This window comes from Notolepis coatsorum, assembly GCF_963971535.1.
Source record: "Notolepis coatsorum genome assembly, chromosome: 1".
Taxonomy (NCBI): Eukaryota; Metazoa; Chordata; class Actinopteri; order Aulopiformes; family Paralepididae; genus Notolepis; species Notolepis coatsorum.
Genome location: NC_140165.1, coordinates 283,855,466 through 283,867,965, shown reverse-complemented (window position 1 = coordinate 283,867,965; position 12,500 = coordinate 283,855,466). Strand labels below are relative to the sequence as shown.

At 44.4% G+C, this 12,500-nt stretch overlaps 1 protein-coding gene across 1 annotated transcript in view; it reads right to left on the bottom strand.

Moving 5' to 3' along the window:
• fam131ab (family with sequence similarity 131 member Ab) overlaps positions 1-9,251 on the bottom strand; it is a gene marked incomplete at both ends in the record, with an annotated part of 55,276 nt that extends 46,025 nt beyond the window's left edge. The window contains 2 exons of the mRNA XM_084310228.1: positions 3,202-3,341; positions 9,221-9,251. Coding sequence (XP_084166354.1) covers positions 3,202-3,341; positions 9,221-9,251 — 171 coding nt within the window. The remainder of the gene's footprint in view (positions 1-3,201; positions 3,342-9,220) is intronic.
• Positions 9,252-12,500: the final 3,249 nt, after the last annotated feature.

Here is a 12,500-nt window from a genome sequence, read left to right as displayed (position 1 = left end):
TAAACTAACCGCTGCTATATACTCGTATTATTTTTCCACTGTGTCCATGGAAATTATGATGAATGCAGTCATGAAGTATGGTTTCCTTACACAGAAAATAAGCCGTTTACCTTTCTGATAACTACATCGCATAACTCATAAATGTTCAGACAAGCCTACTTTTTGGTTATCTGTGATACTCTGTATACACCCAATTCAAAGTTATATAGCAGCATTTTATTTGGAACTATATTGTGGCAGAGGTTTAGCAGGCCCTGGCGTACAGGCGTAGAGACAGCTCTGCGTAGGAGTGTGGACGGCCAGATTAGCTTTACCGACTGACATACCCTCCTTTTTGCCTAGAAATTGGAAACCTCACAAAGAAACTTAAACTAAAACGTATTTTTTTCTTTCGCAACAAACGATGCTTTTCTTTTGAAGCCAGAAAGAAACTTCCTGCCACATTCCTGTCTGTAATTGACTATGGTGACATAATATATATGCATGCATTGCTGCCTCTTCAATGCTAAAAAAGCTAGACATGTGTACTATATAAATATATAAGGCCATCCTAGGGAAGCTCCCCCTATCTTTCCAATCTAATTAGCTTTGCTTCTAGCAGCTACCATACCAGGTCCACAAGATGGCTACTTTTAAAAAACCAGAGAATAAACACTGAACTAGGAAGAACAGCTTTTTTAAGCTTCGAACCGTGACCTTGGGCATGGAATGGGCTACAGGACCATATCCACTTAGATACCCTGGTCTCTCTCTGCGAATTTAAATCTGTATTACATAACTTCCTACAAGAAGAATTTTGTTGCTTTCTGTAGTCGGGTCCCAACTGCAAAACTGCAAAATTACTGTATTACCCTGTATTTTACTGTCATACACTTTTACTATTATGTAGACTATTCTGTTTTGTGTTTTTGTGTTTACATGTGATGTATTGTATATTGTATACATGCACTTTTATTATGTTCTTGTGTGATGTACCACACATTTGATTGCTGTCTGATATATTGAAAATGTTATTGCTGTCATCTTGGCCAGGTCTCCCTTGCAAAATAGATCTTGTATCTCAATGGGACTTCCTGGTTAAATAAATAAATAAATGTTCTCCTCACAGAAAAACACTCCAAACCACATTTATAATTGGCGGTTTAAATGTGGGGTGATGCTGTGCCTATAGTGTATAGCTGCGTAGGTCTATCGGTGCATGTGTGATGTGTCTGTTATATGCCCCCACCCCAGACTAATCAACTGTTCTATCACAGACCGCAGAAGTCATATCTGCGTGCATGGGCCGACAGCAGGGACGTGTACAGGACTTTAGAGGGGCAGGTGCTCAAAGGCTGAAAAGGGCACTATACCTGTGTGTGTTTTAACCGAGCGAGCGTAGCGCACAAGCCCAATTTTTAAGGGCCCTTTTCGGGCGGGGGGCTTTTTATGCTTTTTGGGGGGTTTTGGTGATCAAATATTGAATATTGAACTATAATAATCAGTGCAGGAGCTCACTTATCCTTGAAAGACACTTTTATCACTGACTTAAAAGGCCCATACATGTCCATAAATGTTCAGGGGGGAGGGAATAAGTGCTTACCCTACAGACCCCAAGAATTGCTGTATATTCTGTATTGTTTAATATAAATGCATTTTTTATTCCAATCCCGATTTGTATTTGAGATTCCCAAATCCCATCGGATTTGACTTCTTCGTGTCCCTCAGTGAGTGTAATACCAGCATTCAACTGGTATTATTCAGTCGGAAGGACAGTCTATATGTGTAACGGTAAAAAAAAAAATGTATTATGATTTTTTATTATTATTTTTCTTTAATAACACTTTTTTTATGAGGCTCAAAAGGCAGGTGCTCAAGCACCCCTTGGGCTCTATGTGTGCATGTGCCTGGCCGACAGGCATACAGACAGCACAGACAGAGACAGCATTCCATATAGTGGGTCATTTGAGCACTGCTAATTATTTCCTCGTTCCCACTCGTGTGCAGGCAGGCTGGCTCATTGCAAGACATCATCCAGATGGCGCGCGCTGATGGATAAATGAGACGAGACGGATTCATCATCTTTGAGTGGATTACTTCAGCATCCGGCTAACTTCTATTTACACCCCAACCTTGATTTAAATTGAGAACGCAGAAAGCACTCATGTATCAAAGGACAACAGTCTACATGTGAAACAGCTCTTCATTGCCACAAAAAGGCTGCCCATTAAATACTGGACTATAGTATATGCCCGTCTTATTTGGCATTCTCTTAAGAGTCCTGTGCCAGATACGCCAGCCCCTGCAGTTCAATCTGTGAGGCAACAAACGCATGATGAGGAGACGAGTGGGTGACACTAGTGAGTGACACACTAGTATTAAATTAAAAGGAAACCATTGTCAGCAAGGGACCGCAGCTGACTATAGCAAATACAGTCATCTAGGGTGCAGTCGGTCTAGCTGCACAAATCCTTGTTAAGGGAGCTGTTTAATTGCATTTAGTCCAGAGGCAAGAAGCATTATACCCTGTGCCACTGAGATTCCATTTTTTAAAAACCCACATTAAAAATAATTGGTAATTACGTTGAATGACTTGCGAATAATTAGAAAACTAACTGGTGAACATTAATGGAAGCCAAAATGGAGAGAGAACCCAAAGTGGAATAGCTCGTTAAAGACTCGGACGACTTGGTTAATTAGGTAATTATGAAACCAGGGAAGGTTGAGAAAATAATTTTCTGCTTCACATGGCAAATTACTGAGTTCCAAGAGAACTCAATTCGGAGTTGCTGTCATCTCAGATTATCTATGTGCCGAGCTATACAGTAAATGATAATGAACCTAACAGCCTATACCTCGGACGGGAAAATATCACATCGCGCTGCACAATTGTGGTTGTGGATATAAAATGGCTTATTGAGGTTTTGCCGCACGTGGTCTATTGAAATCGAGAGATCAGATTGCATAGATGAAACAATGTTTCAGGGCCATAAACCCCACACAGTCATTAGTCTCTGAGCGATGGTGCACCGCTCCATCACACTATCGAGTAAACAGTGTGGGCTTAATCGATAACTTGCCGTCTTGTGAAAACATTTCAAGGTCTTTTCCCGCATGAACTGTGTGTGGAGATGAGACACAGGAGGAGACACTGAACAAGGTGTCAACATTATGGAAAGTTGACCGAACAGAGAAAGGGGTCAAAGTGAGAGAAATTAGCACCTCCCTGCAGTCCAACGTTCCTAGCGGTGCCGCCAGAATGAGCCTGCGCGCCAAGCAGGTCCGCGTGTTCCCCAAGAGCGTGAGGGCAGACATAGAGCTCGCCGAGCTCCAGTCCACGCGCAATGTACCATCGACCGCCACTGTCGGGGAGGAAGAGAACGCACGTGAAGGGAAGAAAATCACATCACCATGCCAACCATGCCTCGCTCGCGTGGGCCTCAGGCAGCTAATGGCGGGTTAAAGGAACACGCCAACATTATGGGAAATGCGCTTACCGTCTTCTCCAGAGTTAGACAGGAAGATAGATACACATTTAATCTCTGTGCATTCAGTAGAACGATACTGAAACTGAAAGAGTCTGAAAACTAGCCTAGCTTAGCACAAATTTATGGAAGCGGTATAAGGAAGCGGTGTTGGCCAAAAACACTCCCGGAATTTTAAGCTAGGCTAGTGATCCGTATTAACTTCCATTGTGCTAAGCTAGGCTAGTTTACTGAATGCACAGAGAGGAAATTGGTGTCTTATGATTCTGGAGAAGAGGGTAAGCACATTCAGTTCCTTTAACATACGTGGAGGACTAGTTTTTGCCATTCCCCTTCAAGTCCACATTCTTGAAGAGTAATTTGGCTGATAGGCCTGCACCTTAAAATGGCTGCCATAGAATGTAGATAATCCTGCTATGGAAATCTGTGTTGGTTCGGTGCATGAGACTCAGAAACTTTATGTGTGGATCATTTGGATGACTAGTTATATGATATCCACCTGTCTCACGGACTGACCACAAATAGCCTAGCCTGGACCCAAAGTCCTGATGTTGTCAGGTTCCCTCACCTCTGTCCCTTTTTTTTAGCATTAGGAATTAAAAAAAGGGAGTCAGAAGTGGACACACTTTCATCGATTCAGGGAGCTGGATCCAGACTAATAAAACAAGCTCATTCCTGTGACACTATTATCAAAATCCTATGGAAGCCACCTACAAAAGGAAGTCACCATGATACACAAGGAAAGGCCTTTTCTATCCTTTCAATTCTCTGGCACTGTGGTATCTCACTGCAGTTTAGCCAACCCTGCCTAATAACCTAGAAACAATGGTGAAAAAACGTCCCTGTGTTGGTCTAATAGACTGCGTCCACTTCAGTGAGATAACATGTGATGTGATTCTGCTGTCATGCTTTTTTGCATGCTACGTCATGCAGGCAAAGGCAGTGACGTTTAATACTTGAGGGTCAATATCACAGAAGAATGGTGCCTTTTCAAACCCACGCCAGGGTAGACATTTATAAAGTGCCATTCAATGGAGGATATGGTGGACATTCTGAGCTCCAGTTAGCATATTAGCTTACGAGAAACTGTAACTAGTCTTGATGTTGAAGATAATTTGGTTATTGGTAAAAAGTTTAACTTTTACAACAATATTAAGAAAATACTGTATAGGCGGCTGGGTGGTGTAGCGGAGATTGCGCTCGTCACCAATGCAAGAGACTCCTGTCTCGAATCCCGGTGTCAGCATTGCCTGCGGCTTGGGCCAGTCGTCATACTATTTCAATTGACAGAGGTAGCGGGTGGAAGTCGATGGGTGGGGATTGGATGTTGTGCACAGCGACTCCTACAGGTCGGTTGGGTGACGCCTGCACAGCAGAGACAGGAAGTATCGGGGGCAGCGTGAGCCTCCCACGCGTTACTCCTCGCCACTGAGAGTCCACGCTGTCTGGTGAAAAGATGCGACAGGCTGCCTCCTCGTGTACCGGAGGGGACACGTGACGCAAGGCTTCTATCCTCACTACAGCCGACCAGTGGGAGGCATAGTCTAGCAACGTTCAAGACAGGGGAGGGGAGAATTGGCTATACGAAATCGGGATGGGAGAAAAGTAAGGAGAAAAAGTGGATAAAAAAATATATATATACTGTATTCTAATCACTCCTGGGCATATTGTATGCGGATAAGGTGAGCATGTTTAGCTTGGGCAGAGCAAGTAAGCAAACTTATTTTCTTTTTAATTCAATTAAATTAAATTGTTGTGATGTCAGAGTGGATGGCCTTTGAGGGGCAGATTCCCCAATATGACAGGGTGGACAATAATTTAAGGGACACAAACAAACTCTACGGTACTTTTTAAAATTAAATAGAAATGTGATTTCTATTACCAAACAATCAATAATACTAATACTGCTAAAACAAAAAAACAAAAACAAAATATTGTATGATTTGACTATATTTTACTCACATTGAAATGGTAAAGAATCTAGAAAATGTATCTAAAGAGCAAGTAAGGCCTTTTATGAATATTTATTTATGAATATCGTTTTATGTTAAATTAAGTTAATATGGCAAATAAATTATTTATGTGCAGCTAGGTCACCAAAAGGCACCCTACAGCGATATTGACCCTTGAGTTTTCATAAACTCAAGTTCAGGTTAGTCAAAGGAACAAAACAGCTTAAGCACGAAGCAGAGAATAACGGACGACAGCTCTTTGAGACACTAAATTAAGTGTGTTTGCCACCCTGTTACATGCACCTCTCCGTCGCGAGAGGGTCACGTCACCAATAGAGCTAAATGGAGAGTCGCTGTGGGGCGCGTGGCGCACTGTGGAGCGCAAATGTCACCAGCCATTCCCTGGTCTGGAACAGTACAAAACTAATTTAATGACCTATGCTACAGGTCTCTTCGGGTCACCCCACATGATTAACCTTTCCAACTCTGTCCACTTCTCGGGAGAGGACAGACTGATGGCGAGCTCTCTTCTCATGAACAGAATCGTATAGACCCATGGCTCTGAAAGTGAGGTCCAGCGACCTCGAGGTCATGGGGCCATGGGGTCCCCATACAAATAGGGAATAGTTAGTACAGTGTGCGAATGTACAAGAGTGACTATCCGACCATACAGGTTACTGTATATCTCCACCGACAATACAGACAGTTGTTGTAACAACAAGTATCGTCTCAGATGAGGGTCCCTGACCTAATACGTATCAATTTGGGGGTCATTGACAGGGGAACATTTGAACCACTGGTATAGATGGCGGCGCCGGGCGGAACAATTCAGCACTTGGACAGTTCCGATTGGTTATACTTTGTAGAGGAGCATTTATCGCTATCTCTTGTGTGTGTGTGTGTGTGTGTGTGTGTGTGTGTGTGTGTGTGTGTGTGTGTGTGTGTGTGTGTGTGTGTGTGTGTGTGTGTGTGTGTGTGCGTGTGTGTGTGTGTGTGTGTGTGTGTGTGCGTGTGTGCGTGTGTGCATGTGTGTGTGTGTGTGTGTGTGTGTGTGTGTGTGTGTGTGTGTGTGTGTGTGTGTGTGTGTGTGTGCATGTGTGCGTGTGTGCATGTGTGTGTGTGTGTGTGTGTGTGTGTGTGCGTGTGTGCGTGTGTGCATGTGTGTGTGCGCGCTATCCCAAAATCGAATTTGGAAAAACAAGATTTACAGGTGTAAGCTACTTTTCTCGCACCTCTGCGGACAGCAGTTTCTACTGTCTGTGAAAAGAACAGCGTCGCCAGCACCCATATCTGATATTGAGTCCAATATCAAGCTCCATCACTCATTCCCTCGGGTCAAAGACCTGCCGTTTAGCGCGCCGGGCTCAAGTTGCCCCCAAGTTGAATTCAATATGTGCCGTTTAATTGGATGAGATGAGATCAAATGCCCGCGGGTGTATTGTATCTCGGAATCTAGGCCACCCGTATAATGAAAGCATTGTTTGGAGGAGTGAAGGATGCACGCTGTGTTTTTGGTGTCTCGTGCACCGGCAGTCACCTGCTGATCAGCCCATTGGGATTTATGGGGTGCCACGCGAGCACCCCGATATGCAGGCATCACACACATTTCGCACGGATCTTCTCACAAAGGCTGAGCCGAATTCCAACGAGGAGCACACACACGCCAAATGTGCATGCTCATTTTAGTTCATCATCAGTTTACTAGCTTTTAATGTAGTATACTGGCATATTTTGCGCACGCGTGCATGGGTTAAGAATAAGATAAAACTAAGTAGGCCTACAATATTGTTTTGTTCTGTCATCTATTTGGTCTGCAATGCACAAATCTGATGGTTTAGCAATGAAGTGGCCGCAGTTCGACCCTAATGGCGCATGGATCTTAAAATGCATTGGGACCAAATAAAGCGACAAAAGAGATTGGCAGCATAATCATAAAGCACAAAGAGCTGTTATCTGAGGCAGTGTCTTTGATTTGAGGCTGTGTGGCCGAGTGCTGGCGACTGGTGAGACGGAAAGGTTATTTACGTCAGACAATCAGACTGCAACCTGCGGCTGTCTCCTGAACGAGCGGCTCTCATACGGCTCGCGGTCACCCGCCATCTGTGGCAAATTTGTTAATTCGCTCTATGTCTTTTATCTTAATGAATCTCTTCCCCTCACTCTGATCTCTCTAATATGGAGACCAAGTTCTGATCGTGTCTCTTGCGAGTCTTGCCTCCAGCAAGTGAGTATTGTAGGCGACATCTTAATATCTCTCTCTCTCTCTCTCTCTCTCTCTCTCTCTCTCTCTCTCTCTCTCTCTCTCTCTCTCTCTCTCTCTCTCTCTCTCTCTCTCTCTCTCTCTCTCGTTGTCGTGGAAACAGAGGATGGAGACCATGGCCGTGCATCTCTTCGCCTTGTCTTCCGGACTATCTGAAAGACGTATATGAGGATATCAGCACCTTTAGGTCAAGACCATCTGCTCTGGTGTCATATCTACATACTGTTAAGAGTCCAAAGGAGGGCGAACAGGTGGCGCGATTAATTTGTAACGTCACTCGTGGTGGCACTAGACGACCACTGTTGTAAAGACATGCACAGGGGGAGACGTATGGGCTGCTATGAATGTCCCCACTCACACCGCAGGGAGACAGGGACACCACACGTGCCATATAATCAAGTGGCCGGGAGCGACAAGCAATTAGAGCCCGATGTAGATTAAAAATACAATCAAATAGCCTATAGTCGTGACTCATGATTGATCAATAGCGTGCTTACGTGGCGAGGTTGTGTGCCATGTCATGTCCACCTTAATAATAATGATAAACGACCGTGTCTGTTTGTGGGGTATAGCCTAGACCTAGAGGGTGGACGGATGGATGGATGGATGGATCTGGGGCGTGAGTGATTCATGGCAGCTGCAAGGCCCTGTGTAATAAACAACGTTCTGAGAGGGGGGGTGGTTGTATAGGGGAGACGGGAGACACTATTAGCTAAGACATGGGATAGCACGGAGAAGATGCGGGTGTGTTGGTAAAGTCAACCGTCAACGGAATGGATCGCAGGGAACGGTGTAAACAAGTGAGAGCACGACCAAATGCGGATGTATCAACCGAGAGCTTATTTATTGGCAACAGCTAATTATAGAGTGCGTTTGTAATTTGTTTCCATTGAAATCATACATTTACGCGTGCTTAATTAACTCATCTCTGCAATTAAGTGTTACTGCAAAGCAATGAACTATAATTGATCACCTATTCAAAATGGCTCATTATAAAAGTGAGAACATGGATGCGAGCAATTAGCTGTCCTACCTTGCAACTAAACTGGGTCAATGCGGTCAAAACCATCTTGTCAGAAGAAGGAGCCTTCTTGTCATACAAACAAAACGTGTTTAGCACCGCATCCCCACAGTTGAGAAGAGCACATCTATCTTCTCTGCTTCGCCTCGCGCGACCACCAAAAAACAAAAATCGAGGAAATCTACTCTCGCGGCATCGCGATGCTCAGCCCGTATACCCCCCCCCCCCCACACACACACACACACCCTTAAATTCCCACCACCCCTCGTCTCTATGTAAACCCTCACCAGAGCAAAGTCTTTATGAGAATCATATCAGCTATACACCAGGCCTATTAATTTAAGCTGCCTTATTCAAAAGCTATAAACATGACTCAGCAGAGTACAATATGTGCATGCTGTGCACTACATAAGCACCTACATTCACACAGCCTATATGCACCCGTGTTGGGGTGCAGCGAATGCGAAAATCAGGCTTCCTCGTGCGTGCTTTGTCAGAGCAAAATGATAAACAACTCTCTTACCAACTGGCGTTTTAGAGCTGATACAGCCCATGTTCGCTGCCGTGCTGCCTTTTAGACGGGTACTCTCTTACATATGCGTCCCTCCTGTAAAAGACCCGAGCGTACCTCATAGATCAGACGCCTCTATCACTCTCCTCGCCTCGGAGGCTCCACTGGGTTCCGCTGCTGTGTTCACACCGCGGCTCGAGTGACGCCGAGGGCGGGGGAAAGTCCAGCCATCACTTCGGTTCCACGTGTTCACCTGAATCTTTGACGTTGGCACTTGCTTCAACTGTATGTAACATTATATATTCGTGCAGTTTCATTCATTCCAACTCCAGTTCTTCTGTTTTACTAGTGTTTCTGGGCGGAGTGCCACTCTCTCGCTCGGCGCATGGGTTTCAGCACCACTGCGAGTGGACAGCTCTGTTCCAAAAGGGTTTCTTCGAGGCGATGGCGGCAGCATTGGTTTCTCTGCCGGCTTGTTAGGGGGGGGGGGAGTTCCCCTCGTAGTCACTGCCAAGGAAAGTCCACACACACCAGCACCGTAACTCAGGTCCCCGCGCCCTACCACCGCCTGGTCCAATTGCAAGCATTAAAGGCTGGCACATTCACACGAAAATCCCACGATAAAACAGGCTTTATACAAGCGAGCAAGTGTCCGCCTCCTCCTCCTTCTATCAGGTATAGGCGGAATGAGATTTGATTGGCCGATGTCACTTTACATGTATAGGCTACAAGCCAAATAAGAAAGGGGCGGATTTAAGAAGGCTATACTTTAGAGAGGGAAAATACAAGCTGCCAGTCTGAACTACTGTATACGGGTTCCATTTTCTAATTAACACTTAACACTTTTTTTTTGTTTTTGTTTTAAAGGGGAACTATCTTATAAATGGCCTTTTTCAGTGTTTAGCATTGTTTCCGAGCTATATGGACTTATATTAATATGATCTATGTCTCTAATTCTCATATTGGCGCATTCTTCCAATTCTCCTCTCACAATATTTACCCTCACTGAACTGAGTCATCTGAAAATGTGCTGATTTGTGATGTCAGAGAGACTCAGCTGCATGTTGAGACTCACACACTCAGCACAGTTACCATTGTGGTTGGAGCCCAGGCTCAAAACGGCTTAAGATCTTGAGGTAGAAAAATGCTGTTTTTGAGTACAAAACAATGAATAAAAGAAAAGAAAAAATTACAGAGGTGTTCCATAGACTCACAGGGATTGTGTAAAAGTGCCCAAATAGTGAAAGAAATAGTAAAATAGTTCCCCTTTAACAGCTTATATTTGTTATACCGGTATGAACTTCATGGTGTTGACCCAAAATTAAAAAAAAATGTATCGCATCTATCCAATAGGCCTATGTATTTATTCAATAGAAGAACATCGTTAATTGAATACGTCAAAAGAGTCACATGTATTCTGATGGCAATGCAACGTCACAATATTGGGTAATGATGCCAGAGCAACCAAAAGCACTAGTGCGTCATACACGTTTTAGTGGCAAGCTTATGAACCTGCACCCATAGTGAAATGAAACTACGAGACTATAGTGAAAACAAAAGCCACATAACCAAATGTGATCACATAAGAAAGAAAGAAAAGCGAGCCACAGTTCACTTGCACATTTCGCCTAAACAACGAAAATAATGGACAAATACGGCTGATGTCAAGAAATAAGGTATTTGAGGTCACTTGGGCCGGGCGCTTCCTCAAAGCTTTATTTTGACCAGCCCACTCCTACAGTGAACTAGTATGACACAATTCACTTGAAAGGGACATGAATAGAAAAGGGAAGGACCGTGGCCTATTTGTGAGTGACCCACTCCGCACATATAGATAGGCCGGCATTGAAGCGTCCTCATTCTCTCTCTCTGTCTTAGAACGCCCACCAGGGCGCTAAACATAGACATGCAACTGACCCACACACGGCCGCTCCTCCAATGCACCCATACCGTGCAGAACGTAGGTTATGCTCCAAGGGCCTCGAGGGTACGTTGTGGGCTAAATTCAATTCAATTGAACCCAAACTAGGAAGGCGCCAACGGTGTGTCTGTTAAAACGGGGATGGAAGCGTTCTACGCCACTAAGATACCCATGTACATGTCGAAATACTTCCCAAAGGTCAGTGAATTCCACGACCACAACACCAGAGGGAGTTCCACTTATCATGTTCAACGCAGATTCGGCTCAAACAAGGGACTAAACACGTTTCGCAATTATGCCACAACAAATGTACATGGAACGCCCTACCCACAGCCGTAAAATAATGTGAATCCCTATACCCACCTTCAAAACCGCCCTCAAAGAGCACATATACGGGAGGCTGCAATTACAAACTGACCCCCGTAAATGTCCAAACTCCCACCAGCACAGCACGCGTCTATTCTTATCCTAACGCATGTATGCTTCCGCGTTCGCGTTTTGCTAATCTGATTGGCCACTGCCGTTTCTGGTGCGATCTGATTGGCCACTGACGTTTCTGGTCATGTGACATGTGCGCCCAATCACGTGACGCGCCCATTTCCGCCTCGACCAGCAGCAAACTACCTAACGCCTAGTTTATCACTGGTTAAGCTTAGGCGACTCTTTCGAAGTTGGTTAAGGTTAGAGTTTGGAATCAGGGCTGGCGTTCTATCGCCTTAACCAACTTCGAAAGAGTGCCTAAGCTTAACCGGCGAAAGAAGTTGCCATCACACGATTGGCGCAACCAGAAACGTCAGTGGCCAATCAGAGCGCAAAACGCGAACGCGGAAGCATACATGCGTTAGGATAAGAATAGACGCAACCAGCACACCCAACCAACCCCCTCCTAATGTACAGTTTCTTCACCCTCGAATGTATATATTTTCTTTTAGGATCTCTGTCTCTTAAACAGTATTGTATAATTGTATATCTTGTATGTTATAAATGTCTGGATGTGTCGTGTATGTCATAAATGTCAAGATTAATTGAAAATGGGGGACCCTGATGTAAACAAGACGAAAGTCTTTCTCTGGTCTGCATCCCCTTAACAATTGTGTGTATTGAGCCGTACTGTATATATTGTACCCATTCTTCAATCTGTTAATAAAGTTTTCAATCAATCAATCAATCAATCAATCAATCAATCAATCAATCAATCAATCAATCAATCAATCAATCAATCAATCAATCAATTCTCCAACCGCCAACACTCGTTTCAGCACCATGGACAGTGTGAGGGCGTTAGGCAATCCCAGCAGCTCGCGGTTACGTGGCACTGTCTCCAGATGCATTGAATGTGAGGTGATATGTCATCCAAGCAGCTATACATGT